We start from the raw sequence: 20,323 nt of genomic DNA on the forward strand, positions 1-20,323 counted from the left end.
TGTTTTAGAGTGTTACTGTCGAGCAAAAGCAATGACATACCAAACAGTTCTCAGATTTTGTTTCCTTGACTATTACGGACAATAGAGTTCCGCTTAAGCAGGTGCTAGTGGGGCGTGAGGGGGTGTTGCACATTTCATTACCTCTCATGACCAGACTTAATCAAACCTAGTCTGCTATTATGTTCTTGATTAGTTGCGTTCTATTTGTTTATCTATCTGTTTGGGGTGTTCTGTTCCAAGAAATTTACCCCTACTTTTTTAAATGTCTCCGATATTTTAACCGCATGATCAGTCTCGAGCGAGTGCTGTGTCGTGGCTGTAAAAAGTCTCCCCGAACTTGTACTCAGTGTTGTTATATTAACTGGTCCTTTGGGATCAAGGAGTTCATTCAATGTTTATGTATAACAGAGTTCCGCCTAAGCCGGTGCTAATTTAAAGGGCGTGAGAGGTGTTGCACATTTCGTGACCTCTCATTAACATACTCAGTCAAACCGAGTCTGTTATTATGTTTGACTGGTTGTGTTCTTATAGATTTCATTCACTGCATTTTTGTTTGTTTTACTGAAATCACATGGCATGTCTATACTTGAAAATATGACAGTATAATTTTAATCATGAAATAGTATTGAAAGCATTATTGAAATAATTGCCTTATAAACATTGTTATGAAAAACTTACGTCATATACCGCCAGAAAAATTTCGGTGTTTCACTTTTAGCAGATTTTACGGGGAGTTTGACTGAAAATATTCTTTTAGCATCACGCAAGGCTCCCATATTTCTTTTCATTTTTATTCAGCATTTACAATGTTGTAAATAAAATGCAATTTACAGATATCTATAAAGGGTCCTGTAGCCCGCCAATAACAGTTTTTAGGCAGTTTACAGAATAAAGGAGGCATTTATGACTGTAAATACTGGAGCTACGACAGTTCTTTTTCAATAAATTTGAGGTGGGATTCTTTTTGTTTTCAAGAAAATTACATAAAATCATACCGTGAGAGTCCGGTGATATTTGATCAAAACTAGTCTTGTGTCAAAAAAAATCAGCTAAAAGCTACATTCATTTAGTCCCCTTCGAAAAAACAATTATTACTTCAGACATTTACTTATTTTGTTGGGTTTAACGTCGAATGGACACCATTATAGGTCATATGGCGACTTTCCAGCTTTGATGGTAGAGGAAAATCCCAGGTGCCCCTCCGTGCATCATTTCATCACGAGCGGGCACCTGGGTAGAACCACCGACCTTCCGTAAGCCAGCTGGATGGCTTCCTCACATGAAGAATTTAACGATCCGAGTGTGGCTCGAACCCACACCGATGAGGGGCAATTAAATGATTTGAAGTCAGCGACTTTAACCACTCGGCCACGGGGGACCCATTATTTCAGACAGGGAGCTTACACAGTTACTGAGGCAAAATCATGAAACATTGGTACATATATTTTTAACAGCACAAGATGAGCTAAATTTCTGAAAATCGTCTTAGTATTTTTGCAATGGAGGCAAATGTCTGTGATAGAATGTTTGTATACAAATCCGTTGCATTTTCTATTTTTAGCACTGATACTGGTCTACATGCAGTAGTGTATTTTTCTTTCTCCTCAAAAATCCCGTTTTCACACAAAAGTAGCCAATCCGGACAATTGACACATGTATTTGGTGCGGATTTAAACACCAAGGATAACCGGCTGGTTTTCGACGCTTGAAAAGGACGGTGAAGTACATAAGGAAGTACATAAAATTCCCGGCACTTTCACCTTTGAACGACGCTAATCGAGTACGAACCAGTAGAAGGGAGACAATCCAAAAAACCAAGATGTCTGCGCCCACGTATTGAAAAACAACGTCAAAAATAAAAATTATATTGTTTGAATTCGAAGTACATTTTTGATAAAAAAAGGCAGAGAAGAACAAGGTTTGTATTCATTATTCGATTTCGCTTCGCTAAATTATGGAGACTGACCGTGCAGTGTTTAAGAAGTTGATTGAAAACTGAGATAAAATGCAGTCAATGTTCAGCTCAAATAATCGGGTCAGAGAGATTGGCCTGTTTGTACCACTGGTTCATTTGAACCAGGCTGGTCCAATTAACCCATAACAAGACATGTTCACAAGGGCCTAATGAACCATATTTGTCATTAATATCAAATTGTGATGAAAAACTTGTAAAAATATGCGCTTAGAAACACATTCGCAATCTTGCTTTGACCTGTATGCTTACTTCTGAGCATGCACTTCGTGCTCAGACAAGCTATATAAGTTGCTTTGACTAGATTTTTGCTGCAGAACGAAGATAATATGGAACAGATTTGGAACTGTCAGTAAAGCAGGAGTTATTCGCATCGAATTTATGGTATTTTTCAACTTTTATACATTATTTTACTGTGTTTCATCAGTTCGCCGCCATTTTGCAATTTTCCCAGCTGTATTATGATCATGTGACTGAAAGTACCCATTTGATGCTGGCAAAACTGAAAATAGTATAAAGGGAGATAAATGTTGCCATATTTAAGTTACGGATGCAGGGGGATACGAATATTAAAGTAATAACCACAATTAATCAAAGAAAGCACAGTGGAATATACGGTTGCATCTCAAATCAGTGGAAGTCAGCGTGTTTTCTTCCTCCTTTATCGGCGCCCCTTTATCTCTCGGATTTTACAAATGGCCGAAATAAAGATTTTCCAACAGCTACATTATCTTATTTTAAGAATTTTGTAAAATCTATGGTGATATAAGTGTACGAAATAACATACCTGTTTGCAAAGTGATTCGCAGATTGTTGTAAGTGTCAAATGCATTGAAATTTAGTTGCATTGCATAAGTAAAAGTCCAATAAATCATAAAATGTCCATACCATGATGCAAATATCCACACAATGATTGTTAGTCCTCTTCTAAAAACAAGAAAAACGTGCGTCTCATGATTTATGGTTCATTAGGCCTATGTATACATGTCTTATTATGGGTCAATTGAACTAGCCTGGTTCAAATGAACCAGCCTGGTTCAAAAAGGCCATCTCTCTGACTTGATAATTTATCACACTGGCCATAGTTTTCGCAGAAGCGGTGGTTCCAACGCTGCGGCGATGGAGGATTCGTTGCAGAAGTGGTGGAGAAATATGGCCGACTGACTATATTTACCCTCTCATCGGTACTTATTCTAACGAGTGTTTTATGTTTGACTGAAAACAACCAGTGAGACAGGAGCCCACATGTGTACTGTTCCAGCCACAGACACTTGATCAGTGCAATTCTTTGTCATTAATGTAAACACTTCTGTACAGTTTGACGAGGGACTGCCGTTTTTGTAGAATTTCTATCAGAAATGGTAAAATCTTGTACAAAACGACCCCTGAGCACGTTTGCATCAAAATGTAAGTCTGACACTGTCAAGCAAAAATTTTTTCTTCTTAATCAGTGATTTTTCATTGCAAGCATACAAAATGATCGGCCAAAAATGATTCCAACGCAGTGTGCGGTGGGTACGCAACGCATTACGGTGGATCTTGTTTCTTTAATGTTCGCTATTGACTTTAAATTGGAATAAACAGCATTATTCCAGAATTTTGATTTGGTAGGGCCATGAAATCACTTTGACATTAGATAGCAACAGAGACTGAAAAAAAATTAAGAATAAATATGATATTCATTTGCACATCCGTAAATACAAAATATCGAGTGACAATATTGATTGTCTGATTAAATGCTGACCACATGCGACTTCTGCATCCTATGATAAACCAATTAAAGTACAATACAATTACTAATACGTAGCATACCATAACAAAATGCCACTGAGCAGCTGTGTTATAGGAGTTAAGACTAGTTACAAGTAGGCTAATTTACCTCTTCTTCAACAATATCCTTTTATTTTCAAATGTTTACCACAGAATCTCAAGTGTTAAGAGAAAAATTTAGATATTTTTTCGTAGTGACAAGATGAGATTATTTGATTGCCCTTCGTCAGTCGTCCGTCAGTTCGTCCGTCATCCGTCCACAATTTCTTGTGAACATGATGGAGACCTCATTTTTCAACAGATTTTAATCCCAGAAGGAGCCAAAATGTTCACCTTATGAACATGATTGCAGTGACATATTACTTTCGACTTTAACCACGAATTAAGTCACAATAAGATCTCGGTTCCTATGGAAAACCAGCTAGATTCCATCATATGGTCAAGAGCTACTACCCCTGAAAGGGGCAAATTTTCTATTCTGGCCCTCTCAGCCATATAAGGTTTCATTTATGCTTGGATTCATTTATGGCCGTATTGCCAGTATGACACTTTAATAAGCGTCTGTTGATTTGATCACCAGTGATCAAGTCAGCAAATGCTTCAATAAGATAATGTGGTGGCTTACGTGAGCTTATCTCTTGTTGCCAATTTGTGTATTTTATACTTCTTTAGTATTTGTGCTGTAATATACCCGTGTATAAGTTAATTGCTTGAATAGTTATGATTAGTTGTCATAAAGTTGCCTTTATTACATTTATTTTTAGCTCAACTATTCGAAGAATAGGGGAGCTATCCTACTCGCCCCGGCGTGAGCGTTAGCGTGAGCGTGAGTGTCACACAAATGTTAAAGTTTGCGTACCACCCCAAATATTTTCAGAAGTCCATTGAGATATTGCTTTCATATTTTGCATACTTGTTTACCATCATGACCCCAGTCTGTAAAAAGGAGGAGGCAACTCTATCAAGCATTTTGACTGAATTATGGCCCCTTTTCGACTTAGAATAAATGCTAAAGTTTGTGTACCACCCCAAATATTTTCAAAGTCCATTGAGATATTGCTTTCATATTTTGCATACTTGTTTACCATCATGACCCAAGTCTGTAAAAAGGAGGAGGCAACTCTATCAAGTATTTTGACTGAATTATGGCCCCTTTTCGTCTTAGAATAAATGTTAAAGTTTGCGTACCACCCCAAATATTTTCAAACTCCATTGAGATATTGCTTTCATATTTTGCATACTTGTTCATCATCATGACCCCAGTCTGTTAATAGGAGGAGGCAACTCTATCAAACATTTTGACTGAATTATGGCCCCTTTTCGACTTAGAATAAATGTTAAAGTTTGCTTACCACCCCAAATATTTTCAAAGTCCATTGAGATATTGCTTTCATATTTTGCATACTTGTTAACCATCATGACCCCAGTCTGTAAAAAGGAGGAGGCAACTCTATCAAGCATTTTGACTGAATTATGGCCCCTTTTCGACTTAGAATAAATACTAAAGTTTGCGTACCACCCCAAATATTTTCAAAGTCCATTGAGATATTGCTTTCATATTTTGCATACTTGTTAACCATCGTGACCCAAGTCTGTAAAAAGGAGGAGGCAACTCTATCAAGTATTTTGACTGAATTATGGCCTCTTTTCGACATAGAATAAATGTTAAAGTTTGCGTACCACCACAAATATTTTCAAAGTCCATTGAGATATTGCTTTCATATTTTGCATACTTGTTTACTATCATGACCCCAGTCTGTAAAAAGGAGGAGGCAACTCTATCAAGCATTTTGACTGAATTATGGCCCCTTTTCGACTTAGAATATGCTTATTGTAATGTTAAAGTTTTACTCATTGCTTATATTATACTATCAGGCACTGAGAATAGTCGAGCGCGCTGTCCACTGACAGCTCTTGTTGTAAATATTGTATGTATAATTAGGTCTCACTTGGGTTTGATACATATTGAATAAGAAAACAGCAATTTCCGGTAGTCACCGTTATTTGAGTAAAATGAATTCAACAGTTCCTGAGTAAAATCTATGTCCATTATACTGAAGAAAACATTAAGTTTATTAATATATTTATTCATCAGTCCCGAGATAAAGAAAAACAATAAAACTTTCCGATCACCTCATCAAGACGTTGTGCAGAATTCATGAGTCAGCCATGTCAGTTCAAGGTCAAGGTCACAGCTAAAATCAAAGGTTTACCCTTTCACTATCCATAGCAGTGGCGGGGGATTTAGCTGTCTTTCAGACTGCCTTGTTGAAAAAAAAAAATGATGAGTTATTGTCATCACTTGATCGGCGTCGGTGTTGCCTGGTTGAGTTTTATGTTTATGTCAGCTTTTCTCCTAAACTATCAAAGCTATTGCTTTAAAACTTGCAACACTTGTTCACCATCATAAGCTGACCCTGTACAGCAAGAAACATAACTCCGTCCTACTTTTTGCAAGATTTATGGCCCCTTTTGGACTTCGAAAATATCAGATTTCTTGGTTAAGTTTTATGTTTAGGTCAACTTTTTCTCTTAAACTATCAAAGCTATTGCTTTGAAACTTGCAACACTTGTTCACCATCATAAGCTGACCCTGTACATCAAGAAACATAACTCTATCCTGCTTTTTGCAATAATTATTGCCCCTTTTGGACTTAGAAAATCAGTTGTCTTGGTTGAGTATTATGTTTAAGTGAGCTTTTCTCATAAACTATCAAAGCTATTGCTTTAAAACTTGCAACAGTTCTTCACCATCATAAGCGGACGCTGTACATCAAGAAACATAACTCTATCCTGCTTTTTGCAAGAATGATGGCCCTTTTTAGACTTAGAAAATCATGGGTAGGACAATATTTCTGTTATACAAAAAAAATCAGATGAGTGTCAGCACCCGCAAGGCGGTGCTCTTGTTTATTACTGAAAGCACAATAGAAGAAAATACAGCTAAGTTTAAATAAGATAGGTGTAATTTACCAAACTCTATGAAAACTTCTATCAAAAGAACTGTGCTATATTTAATGCTGCATGGATGGTCAAATGGCATGACTATTTCGACTGGTCTTGCCATCCTGAAAGTAACATGATAAATACAGTAAAATGGTAATTATGTCTTCAGTGCTAAGTTCTTTAAATACTTGTTCAGATTGGGTTCAATATTGCTATTAAAAGTAGACATTTGTTTAAATATTATATTATTTACAATCTAAGAACTGTACTTTCAAAGTTTGTTGAGAAACATTAAGGTTTGCCTTGTTGCAGTGATTGGTCACGCAGATGATGTGTAAGTTCCTAATGGTTGTCCAATTTAGTTTTGTTCGTAATTTTTCTTGTTTATCTTTGAAAGCAGTGTACACATGTATATCTATATTTGATGATTAGTTGTTTAAATATAGACTGAAAATAACTGTTGGCCAAAGATGGTTTCTGACTGAGTATACAATGCTATTTAAACTGTTGTGTTGCAGATGTACACATTGTTGTCTGGATTGTGGAAGTACATGTTTCAGAAGGAGGAGTACAGTGTCCTTATACTGGGACTTGATAATGCTGGAAAAACTGTAAGTATTTTGATGTCTTTATGCGTTGGAAAAAGTAGTCTTTTGTTATCCTGACACTGGGACTGGACTGTAAGTCTTTTGAAGTCCTTGTACCGAGTCAGGATAATTCTTGAAGAACTGTAAGTCTTTTGTCGTCCTCAATCTGGGTCTGGTTTTAGCTCACCTGAGCCAAAGGCTCATGGTGAGCTTTTGTGACCGCTCAATGTCTGTCGTGCGTCATGTTTCGTCTGTCGTCAGTCGTCCGTCCATCAACATTTTCTAAAAAAATCTTCTTGAAAACGACTGGATAGAATTACATCAAACTTCTCAGGAATGATTCTTGGTTGGTCCCCTTTCAAAATCATTCAAAGAATTGAATTGCATGCAGAACTCTAGTTGCCATGGCAACCGAAAGGAAAAACTTTAAAAATCTCCTTGTCCAAAACCACAAGGCCTAGAGCCTTGATATTTTGCATGTGACATCATCTAATGGTCCTCTATGAAGATTGTTCAAATTATGCCCCTGGGGTGAAAAGAGGTCCCGCCCCAGGGGTCTCAAGTTTTACATAGACTTATATAGGAAAAAACTTTAAGAATCTTCTTGTCTAAAACATCAAGACCTAGGCCTTTGATATTTGGTGTGTAGTAGCATTGCCTTGAGGTCCTCTACCAAAATTGTTCAAATTATAACCCAGGGGTGAAAAGAGACCCTGCCCTGGGAGGTCTCAAGTTTTACATAGACTTATATAAGAAAGAACTAAAAATCTTCTTGCCTGAAACTGCAAGGCCTATGCTTTTGATATTTGGTATGTTGCATTGCCTTGTGGTCCTCTACCAAAGTTTTTCAAATTATGCCCCTGGGGTGAAAAGAGGCCCTGCCCTGGGGGTCCCAAATTTAACATAGACAAATAGGAAAAAAAATCTTCTTGTCTGTAAGTTCAAGGCATAGGCCTTTGATATTTGGTATGTGGCATTGCCTAGTAAATGTCTAACAAGATTGTTCAAATTATATGCCTGGGGTGAAAAGAGGCCCCGCCCTGGGGGGTCACTTGTTATATGAGTTATGTAGGAAAATAAATACTTAAAAAAATATCAGATCATATTTCCTAGACAGTTTAATTATAATTACCTGATGGCCCCAAGTGCTAAGGGGTCAGCTGACTGTGACCTTGACCTACTGACCTACTTTCTTGTTTTTAACATAAGCCTTGAAATTTGGATGACATATACAGTTTTGCACACCGATCTTAAAACTGACTTTGACCATGAATATGACCTACTGACCTACTTTCTAATATTTTAGCATCAGTTTGCCATTTTAAACATATGGTTCATATTACTCAGGTGAGCGATTCAGGGTCATCATGACCCTCTTGTTGGAATTTTGGTCAGGTTAACTGACTGCCAACAGAACTGGATATTGATGAAAAATGATGTTATCAAACAAACGGACAAAGAAATGCTCATTAATATTCATGATTTTCTGGGTTTAATGAACTATCGCAACAGCGAACTTTAAGTGCTGTATGGCAGCCATAAAAAGTCTTGCCATACTTTGATAATGTTGTTATATTTTCTGGGCCTTTGGATCATAGAGTTCATTCAGTCATTCAAGATTTATGTAAGTACTAACAGTATTCTGCTTAAGCCGATGCTGGGGCCTGAGGGTTGTTGTACTTTCATTACCTCTCTTAATTAGACTCGATCAAATTGAGTCTGCTACTTTGCTTGGTTGCATTCTGTGCTTCCAATTGATTGTTTTATAGATTTTATTATGAATACACTTTTGAATAGAAAAAAATTGTAGCAAAGTTAGCTTTTGTGAAATAACATTCATACTCATTTTCCCTTCATTTGATCCGCTATATGTAACAGAAACTTGTCTTTCTTTTCAGATAATGTTCTTACATACTGTATAGATATATACAGTATCTTAGTCTTATTTTTATATCCAGTGATGCTAAATAGTCTCAAGTCCTTGTCTTACTTACTAATAGGTAATTTTGCTCATTTTATAAACTGCAAGTCATGGTTGCGTGTAATGTCACTTATCCGGATAACATAGAATAAAGCCTTGACATGGCATAAGGTCTTCCTGCTTATAATATTTTGTCATCTCTTGTGTAAATTTGTACAGGGCAACAATACCTTCTTTCTACAGGATAAAAATGATTAAAAAGTATTGAAAATATTCTTAATAATGCCTTCAAGTCCTTTTGAAATTTGCAGATATCTTAAATCATTGACAAATATCTCAAAAAGTAATAAAATGGACATGTACATTTTATTTGATCATATGCAAGGGTATTTCATTAAAATATACAATAAAAAAACTGGCAAAAATGTCTCCAAAATTGTAATGTTATGATAGACTCCCATTATGAGAACTTAGGTAAGGTCCAATCTGATCAAATTAGTCTAGCAAAAATCATGCACATGATCCTATCTTTTTTTGCCAAGTGTTCTTAGGATATTCTGAAGTTTAAAAATAAAAAATCGGGGCTTAATCAAATTCTACATTGTAGAAAAAAAGTTGATCTGGAGATGCAGAAGTACTTTAATTTACTGGACTTATCTTATTTGACTACTATTGATCCAGATGGTTTTAAAAGGCAAGATGCATTCCATTTCTGCTTGTCACTAAAACAAGATTCTTTTTTGCTTTTTTCCAGACCTACTTGGAGCATACGAAAATGAACTTCACCAAAAAGTATCAGGGGATGAATTTGAATAAAATTACAACTACTGTTGGCCTTAATAGTAAGTATAATGAGGCACTGTTGTACAAGGCATAAGAAACATTTAGGATTTGTATTGTACAAATGTGGACCAATGGATCACATCAAGTATCATTGAGTATAAAATCATGGGTGAGTCATTTATACTGAATGTTACTTTCCGTGGCCAAATAATTCCGGTCACTGACTTGGAATCACTTGCCATTCACCAATGTGGATTTGAAAATTGGCAAGGATGTAAAATTGTTCATGTTAGGAAGTTATCCAGCCAGCTTATGTTAGGCCTATGATTCTTTTTAGGGTCCCACTCAAGCTTGAAATAATGCCTGGATTGGACCTGGGGTATTTCTCCATCATGAAAGCTGAAAAAAGATGCCATGTAACCAAAATTAATTTGGTGTATGTCTAAAATCAGTAAAAACAAAACAAAACAATCTTTAGTAAAAGTATTAATCAGTCTTTACTTACTTACTTACTTACTTACTTACTTACATTTTTCAGTTGGTACCATAGTTGTAGGAGGTGTCAAGTTGAAGTTTTGGGATCTTGGAGGACAAGAGGAACTACAGTCACTTTGGGACAAGGTTTGTCACTTTATTACTTTCATAGTGAATAGTATAGAAATATACTTAACCTTTACCTTGCTAAATTTCTGAAATAGACTGGTCCATCATTCAGTTTGGGCAGTACCATTTATTATTCGAAGGGGTGTTCACTGAAAATTCCTGACTGAATAGCGTACAGTGCAGACCATGGTTCGCAAAGGCAGAATCACTTGCCGCCAGCAGGCTTAAGGTTAAGTTTGCATTGTAGAAAAAAAAGAGTTTTGCAAGACTTTTCAAACCATGAGACAGATGTTTACCTAACTTACTCCACCGTGGCCATACAAGGACCATACTGTTAAACTTTAAAAGTCATATTGGTCAGATTAATTTGTTTTGTAACATATAATTATGTTGTTGTAAAATAATTTGTGTATATATTAAAGTTAAAAGTTGTATCACAGATAAAAGAAAAGTGCTAAAAAGATTATATATGTTTTCAGTATTATGCAGAATCTCATGCTGTCATCTATATCGTTGACTCGTCAGACAAGGAAAGAATTGATGAATCTAAAGAAGCCTTTGGTGAGGGCACATTTTCACTTCACTTTTTTAAGAAAAGGGTTATATTGTTTTGCTCTTTGCCTGTCAGTAGGTAAACCATTTGGTTTCTGATTAATATCTAAGAGGCTTTGGTCTACAGTGGTCAAACTTCATAAGATGATTGCCTATTGTCAGTAGATGGCCTTCTTTTTATGCCCCCGGCATCTACTGATGTTGGAGGCATATAGTGATTGTCCTGTCCGTCCGTCTGTTCGTGCGTGCGTCCGTCCGTTCGTCCGTCCATACGAGGTTAACCAAATGGGACCGTTTCATCTAGCATCAATACACCTAACTAGAATGACTTGATATTAATGCAGATGTAACCTGTGACCATTCCTCATCTTCAGACATCACCTGACCTCAGTTTGACCTTGACCATGAACTTGACCTTGTTTTGGACTTAAGTTGCTTTGTATGGACAAGGATGCCACCGGAGGCATCAAGCATTTATTGAACACAGCTCCTTGTTTTAAGAGGATCAGTAGGTCAAAGTCACAATGAATTTGAGACTGAAACAGTTCCCACTCATTGACTGAAGAACTCTTGGTCTACTTAGTTCAAACTTCCAGAAGCCACTGTTCCAGTTTCAAAATAATTACATAGATATTTTCCTTGCTGAAATGCATCAAACTGAACACAACAAATAAGAAATATACCCTGAAATTAAAATGTTTGAAAACTTAATATATGAATATATTAAAGCTGGAAAGTCGCCATATGACCTATCATGTGTTGGTGCGACGTTAAATCCAAAAAAAAGAATAAGGAGATTTCATTTTTTTTTCATTGTATTTGTAACATTTTGCTTTTTAGATAAGATGATAGTGAATGAGACTCTGAAAGACGTTCCTCTTCTCTTGTTGGCAAACAAGCAAGATTTACAGGTAAATACATCTCACAAGTTCTGTCTTATGATACATCATCTTTCTTAAAGGCTCTTTAAATTGATAGATAGGTCATAGAAATGATCTATGTTTTGCTGAGAGTCTGCAATTTGAACTTTCATATAATTGTAGTTAAGATACATTTATCCAGATGAATGTATGCATTTATAAAAGAAACAGTACACCTCTAGAGCCAAACAGTTCTCTTTTTTAGTTCACCTGTCACATAGTGACAAGGTGAGCTTTTGTGATCACCCTTCGTCCGTCGTCAGTCCGTCTCGTGCGTCCGTGCGTCCGTCCGTGCGTCAACAATTTCTTGTCTGCACGATAGTGGTTTCATTTATGATTTTATTTTAACCAAACTTGCACACAACTTGTATCACCATAAGATCTCGATTCCTTTCTTGAACTGGCCAGATGCCATTACAGGTTCCAGAGTTATGGCCCCTGAAAGGGCCAAAATTAGCTATTTTGACCTTGTCTGCACAGTAGCAGCTTCATTTATGATTTGAATTTAATCAAACTTGCACAAAACTTGTGTCACCATAAGATCTTGGTTCCTTTCTTAAACCGGCCAGATCCCATAATGGATTTCAGAGTTATGGCCCCTGAAAAGGCCAAAATTAGCTATTTTGACCTTGTCTGCACAATAGCAGCTTCATTTATGAATTGAATTTAACCAAACTTGCACAAAACTTGTATCACCACAAGATCTTGATTCCTTTCTTGAACTGGCCAGATTCCTTTATGGGTTCCAGAGTTATGGCCCCTTAAAGGTCCAAAATTGGCTATTTTGGCTTTTGCAGCCATATAGAGACTTCATTTATGGTTTGATTTGATACAAACTTCCAAAATATTTTCAACAACAATAAATCTTGGATTCCATGACAAATCAGATCCATTTGTAGGTTCCAGAGTTATTTTATATCTGATTACCTCCTTGATTGTAATCAAAATGGATTTATATCAGTAAGTACTTATAAAACTTATTTGAAATTTCATTTTTGTCATTAGTTGGACTGAGCCAATGAGGGTAGATAACTATGGACTGATTTTATATCAAATTACCTCCCTTTATTTCAAATTAAAATGGGTATATCTCGTAACTAATGTAGATACTGATCTGAAATTTCATTTATGTCAACATTTTTATTTGGCAGATCCTTCTTTTTTTAACTTACAATCTTTTTTTTTTTTTAATTACTTCCCTTTTACGTTACTATAAATAGCTTGTTTTTAGTAACTTCTTTATTATTGGCCGTAGGGAAAGACCGAGACCACTTTTCTGTCTTACAACATGGATGGTACCTCCAGTTTTTAGGTGTATTTTGACATATCTCTACCTTGTTAGAATTTTTTTTTTCTTTTTGGTTTAATTCCTTCCCTTTGTTGTTCCTGTCCTTTGGACTTAGATTTTTTTCTGAGCACCTTGTTGTCCTCAAGTGCAATGACAACAGGTGAGCGATATAGGGCCATCATGGCCCTCTTGTATTGACATTTTAATAATGACTTCAAGTAAAAGTAATGTTGATAAACCAAAATGCACATATTTATAGGGTTATTTTCTTTTACTAAATTGTGTAAAATTTTTACAATAAGGCTTTGCCCTTGACTTAAAATTTTGTGTTTAATATAACCTTTTATCATTCAACAACATAATATTGGACACAGTATAAGATATTTTAACAATTGTGCATATCGTATGAAACAGATTAAGCAAATTCAAAACTCAGCTGAGTAAGTGTGAACAAATCAAGGCCAGTATGAAAAAGCCAGTGACAAGAAAACAAGGCCAGTACAGGATTCAAGCATTTTGACTGCCTAAATTGAGGGGGCATTATGATATTGAATGATAAAATCATCATTAATAAAGTGATTTCATATTGGCCTTATTATTATTGGCATTTGATCTTTGGCCAGATTCATGTTCTACAGCCTTCGCATATATTCATGTTTGTCATATTTTGCTGTTAATTCAGGCATTTCCGACATTTACAAGTTCTTTTTTTCTCTGTAGGATGTGGTTACCGTGGGAGATATAAAGTCAGTATTCAACAGTAGTAGAGAGCTGATAGGACACAGAGATTGTAGAGTTAATGGCGTGTCAGCTTTAAAAGGGTAATGTTTGTATTTTTGTAAGGATATGCGAGTATTGTATGTAAGTGTTAAGTTACCAACAAATACTTCAAATGAGTAAAAGTATGACAAAAAGTGTTGATGTTTAACATGTGTCTGAAAAACCAGCAGTTATCAGAACATTTTTAGCTCGACTATACAAAGTATATGTAGAGCTATCCTACTCACCAAGGCGTCACTGGTTGGGTGCTGTGCTTGCATCTGCATCCACATTTAGGTTAGTGTTTTGATGCCCATTTACTAAATGTCTGTTTTCACTTGATGGATTTGCTTTAAATTCAAAATAGTCGTTCCTCATCATCCATCAGCCACATCATTTTGTTTCATAACTGTGACCTGACTGTCCAATATTTCATGAATTTTGCTTAATTTTTCGGGTATTAAGGTTTGATGCACTTTCGCTTCCTGTCTATAATTACTACTACAGGGATTTGATTCAAACTCAAAATCATCAGCCACATCATATGACACAAGGGCATTAACTCATGTACCAATATTTCATGAATTATTACTCTTTTATACTTGTGTCTTTTTGTAAAAGTTTTGATGAGCTTTCATTCTATCTCTATTATTACAAAATGGATTTCATTCAAACTTGAATAAATGTTCCATATCATTAGCCACATTGTATGACATAAGGACCATAACTTTTGCAGAAATATTCCATGAGTTATTTATGCCCATTTTATACATAGAATTTCTGTTTTATATTTGATGCACCTATGCTCTATCTCTGTTATTTCTGAATGGATTTGATTCAAACATAAAGCAGTTGTTCCCCATCAACACCCACATTATACATGACAAGGTCCATGAAGTAAAGCTGTTCTTCGATGTACAATGATTCATCACATACATAAAAATTAATCTTGTCAGTTCAGAAACTTCACTCATGCAATGTTTTGTTTCCCCTGCTCGGGTATTAATGACTCCGATGATTGAGTTGGTTTCCTCAAATATGCACCATTCCACTATCAAGCATTGAAATAGTCAACCCCACAGTCTACTCTGACAGCACATTTTTACATTCAAGTTATGTATCTAAATATTCTAATTATGTTAGTTTATACTGATTTGTTTTAGCTTCATTTTGATAAAAAGCTGGAAACTTTTTTGAATCACTTTTGTTTCCATTTCCTAGAATTTACTGGTAAAAGCCAGCACTGGTGTTATGAAAAGGCATAGTTGTGACTCCAGAGGGACTCAGACATACGACCTTTATATTGAACTGCTGCCGGCACTTTTACAACTACAACCATGCTTTTCTCACAGAGTTTTGGAGCAATCAACTCTCATCAAAGTAGCATAACTACTTACATTTGTTTCTTTGTTACAGGGAAAACCACATCTTAGGATCTTGATTTGGAAATGTTTTTTGAAGAGGCTATGAAAGGCAAAGAGTTGTTTATAATTTCGTGCTTTATTTTGAATAGTTCTTTAATTTTAACTTTTCAGGGATGGTATAAATGAAGGTATAGAATGGATGGTTGATTGTATAAAGAGGAACAGTTTAGTGCGACCTCCTGCACAGAAAGACATCACATGACACCTGATATATAATTCTCAACTTTTATGCTGTATATGTAACTGTGGGGCCACGTTGTGATAAAATATAAATATGGGATTGTTACAGGATATGTTATAGTTTGAGTAGATGGGGTAAAATCTTAAGGAACATGTAAACATGGGTACAAAGTATGACATATTCAGATTTTAGTAGTAGAATCTGTGATAATACCTGACTACTTGATAACTGATCAGAAGTCTAATTACTGCATGTGTATTTTAGGTGCTAAAAGCACAGTGTATATTACGATGTTGACATTCATTGTATAGTTATTGTTATCCACAAAAATGTTGGTATTGAAAGTTCTTGCAGATTACCACGTTTGTATTGAAGTTGCAAGTCCTTTGGTACAGCTCAAGATCTGTCTGGCTTGCTTGGTACCTTTGTACTATCTAATTTTAAGGTTGCAGGTCATGACCAGAAAAAAAATGCATTCAAGTCTGTGAATGGCAGTTTCTTATAGGAATCAAGTTGGTACTTATATGTATTCAAAATAGCTAGTTGGTTAAGAAATAATACATCTCATTTAGTGATTTTTTGCAGAATACATCATTCTTTGGAGTCCAGATGCGAAGGAATTATATCACGAGGTCGCAGCCCGAGTGATATAATAATACGCATTTGAACTCCAAACAATGATTTTATTCAAGAGCAGATCACTAGATGAGATATATTATTTTGATTCCAACACGTTACCAAGGGCTTTAAAGTACATCCTTGACGGCATTCATTAAATATTGGCACGTTTTCAATCGGTTTCTTTTGCAGCGTGCAGCTATGCCGTTTGACGCTATGACGTAATAATTGTGATGTCAGAATAATGAATTGTTTTATAATAACACGCGATTGTCAGCCTTCTTTGTTTAATAGTAAAATGAATCCGATCGTGTTAGAATTAATGATAATAATGCTCCAAAAAGCACAAAACCCAGATATAGTAGCATTCATGAGTAAAAAGTAACTATTATAAGTACTACCAAGGTGTATATTATTTAGTTTGGGAAAAAAGTGTTCTAAGGTTGTAACATTTTGTATTTTCACTTCTTTCAACAATGATGAGATTTTGTAATACTGTCAATACTGAAAAATTATTATATACAAATTTAACTAGCAGATAAATAAAATTTGGGAAGAGAAATATTTTACATACTGCATTGAGGTCTTTAAAAAATGAAAGAAGTACTAAAGATATTTATCTCTTAATATGAAATTAATGTTAGGAATTCACATGCACAATATCCCATTTGTTAATCTTTTCTGTGTTCTAACAAATTTCATTATGTCTCCCACCACACAGTGGTGTGGGAGACATATTGATTTACTCCAGTCTGTGTGTCTGTCACAAAGCTTGCCCGCACTCTTAAGTCGAACATTTCTCATCTGATCTTCACCAAACTTGAACAAAATGTGTTTGACCATAAGACCTCGGCCAAGTTCGATAACTAGCCAAATCCGCCAAGACACTTCGGAATTATGGCCCTTGAACATAATTATAAACAACCACTGGTGCAGCATTGTAGACGGTTACTCCCTTCAGCTTCTGTCGAACAGCATTGTACACCGACACAGCATTGTAGACCGGATGATTAGGCAGTTGTGGGAGACATGCGCTTTTCTCAAAAGCACTTCTAGTTTAAGTTTACTTACTCATGAGAGGATGTCTAGGTTTGATTTTTTTCTTTTGAATTGTTTCTTCCTTTTTATACGCCTGTTTGAAAAATGGGAAGTGTTATGGGAATGCCCCTGGCGGGCAGAGGGGCGGGCGGGAGGGAGGCGTCCACAGACTTTGTCCAGAGCATATCTTTTTCATGCATGGAGGGATTTTGATGAAACTTGGCACAATTGTTCACCATTATGAGACGGAGTGTCATGCGCAAGAACCTGGTCCCTTATTCTAAGGTCAAGGTCACAGAGGTCAAAGGTCAAATTCAAGAATGGCCTTGTCCAGCGCATATCTTCTTCATGCATGGCAGGATTTTGATGTAGCTTGGCACAATTGTTCACTAGTATGAGATGCAGTGTCATGCGCAAGAACCAGGTCCCTGGGTCTAAGGTCAAGGTCACACTTTGAGGTCAAGGGATACAAGAATGAAAACTTTGTCCGGAGCATTTCTTCTTCATGCTTGGAGGGATTTTGATATAACTTGGCACAAATGTTCACCACCACGAGACGTAGTGTCTTGCGCAAGAACCAGGTCCCTAGGTCTAAGGTCAAGGTCACACTTAGAGGCCAAAGGTCAGATACAAGAATGACCTTGTCCGGAGCATTTCTTCTTCATGCATGGAGGGATTTGGATGTAACTTGGCACAATTGTACACCATCGTGAGACAGAGTGTCATGCGCAGGTCCCTTTTTTAGAATTACTTCCCTTTGTTGTTTCTATAAATAGCTTATATTGTAACTTTTTCATTACTAGTCGTAGGGAAAAATCGAGACCACTTTTCTGTGGTACAACATGCATGTTACATCCAATTTTGAGGTGTATTTTGACCTATCACTACCTAGTAAGTATTTTTGTTTGGACTTGCAATTTTTTTTTGGATGTTTTTTTTTTTTTTTTGAAGATTAACTTCCCTTAGTTGTTACTATAAATAACTTACATTGTAACTTTTTTATAATTGACCGTAGGGAAAAACCAAGACCACTTTTCTGTGGTACAACATAGACGTTACTTTCAATTTAAGGTATCTCTACCTGGTAAGGATTTTTTTGGTGGACTTAGAAAAACAACAGAATTATAATAATTACTAAAAAAACATAGTAAACAACCACAAAATTAAAATTCCATTTGCAAATACAGGTGCTAATGTAAAGAAATTTGCTGTGACGGGTGTATATTGTGAAATTCTGGCACTCTTGTTAAATATCTGATTGATTTATTTATACTCGTTTTGTAAGAAAACATACAGTATTCTTAAGAATTCAGGGGCCACATTTCTTTGGGTTTAGAATCTTACTGGGTCACAGTCCAGCTGGGTTCTGAAAGAATGGTAGTTTTATCCTGGTGTCTGTCTGTGGCTGCAATAATGTCCCAAGGGGAATCCAGGGTCTTCCTGCACCATTAAAGCTGGAAATGGCCTGTTTTATTTTGTTAGATTTTAGAACACAAAAAAGTAATAAATAATTCAATGCTGGCAGTGATATGGTTGTAAAAAATACCTCAGTAGTTTTGAATTTGGCGCTTATGATTTATTATGGTATGTTTTGCACATTAAGATTCAGTGATTTTGTAATGAAATATGTTAGAGTGAATATGCCATGTTGATATATACGATAGATAAATATAGGCACCCCTTTACTATTTTTTGATCTAACAGAAAAATGTCCTATGTATCTGGTTATCTAACAAGTAACTTTAGGCAGATTTGTTATTATTTGCAAGCACATATAATTACTTTGAAAAATCACTTACTGATATGTTGTGGTTGCTTTTTTTTAAAATATAAAATTCATGTTTTAAAATTATTTTTTTTGTTAATTTGGAGGACTTAAAAATATTATGTCCCTGTATCTTTAATATTTACTAGAATATCTTTGAAATGTAAAATAAAACATTTTTGTACTTTTTTTCCATCAGCTAAAGACATTGCTGCATATCTTATGAAATATAAACTTTTGGTTGGTAAGTGAAAATAAAGATACATTACATTAAAAAAAACATTCAAAATGAAATATATCTGACATAAAAATCCTGGAAAACGTTCTTAATGCACAATAAAAAAATGTGTTATTACTCATTTCCATTGTTTGCAGGATATATCAAGAAAAGTTTTTCAGTAGGTTTCCATTTATACTTTGTTAGATTATTGGGTTGACTTGTGTTTGTGCAATATGGCTATTTAGATTAATAAATTACCTGAATATAACGCTTGCATTGTTTTGAAATCTGTTTTCTATCAGTATGCAAGAAACATTTACAGCAATTTACTTCATTTTGTGTTTAGAACTCGGTCATTGAACAGATAATTTTGCCTGCTGGGACATGTTTCAGGTGGTCATAATGAAAAAGTCATTTAATGTGATGTAATTATATAGTAAAAACATTCAGGTGGAATTTTAAATGGTCGTTTAATAGAAAAGTGGCTTAATACAGGTGGTCGCATGTAAGATGACTACTATAATTTCATTCACGTACAACGATTTACAGATATAAGGTCATTGTGATTAGAAACTAGTTCAATCAAAAATTTTTAATGGCATTGATCCAGGATTAAGGAAGATCCATATCTGTAGACAAACCATAGGGTTTTCACTAGGATAATGGCCGTAAATCAGAAGAACGGTGGTCTAGTGGTAACACGCTTGACTGCCAATCCAGAGGTCCGGGGTTTGAGTCCCGGTCCAGGCACTGGAAATATCTGAGATGCTCTTGAGTGTCTCCTACCTGACTAAGAGGCCTGTACTGATTTTTCCCAGGAAAGACGGTGTCGTATGTAACGGTGCTATACACTGGGCACGTTAAAGAACCAGACTGTCTATTTGCAAAGAGCTAGGCTAAGTTAGCTGGACAGGCCTGTATCTCTCTCTTTTCTCTCTGTCTGTTCTTGGGGGCTTTATCCCACTCTTTCCCTCTG

The 20,323-nt window shown here is 35.8% G+C and overlaps 1 protein-coding gene across 1 annotated transcript; it reads left to right on the plus strand.

Moving 5' to 3' along the window:
- The first annotated feature begins 1,799 nt into the window (after positions 1-1,799).
- LOC123523341 (ADP-ribosylation factor-related protein 1-like) lies at positions 1,800-19,615 on the plus strand. The gene is made up of 8 exons (XM_053539360.1): positions 1,800-1,918; positions 7,207-7,299; positions 9,951-10,038; positions 10,518-10,600; positions 11,062-11,143; positions 11,975-12,045; positions 14,063-14,163; positions 15,637-19,615. Exons 2-8 carry the CDS (start codon positions 7,207-7,209, stop codon positions 15,725-15,727), a joined length of 609 nt encoding a protein of 202 aa, XP_053395335.1. The 5' UTR covers positions 1,800-1,918; the 3' UTR covers positions 15,728-19,615.
- The last annotated feature ends 708 nt before the right edge of the window (positions 19,616-20,323 follow it).

The sequence above is a fragment of the Mercenaria mercenaria genome, chromosome 3 (genome assembly GCF_021730395.1).
Source record: "Mercenaria mercenaria strain notata chromosome 3, MADL_Memer_1, whole genome shotgun sequence".
NCBI lineage: Eukaryota > Metazoa > Mollusca > Bivalvia > Venerida > Veneridae > Mercenaria > Mercenaria mercenaria.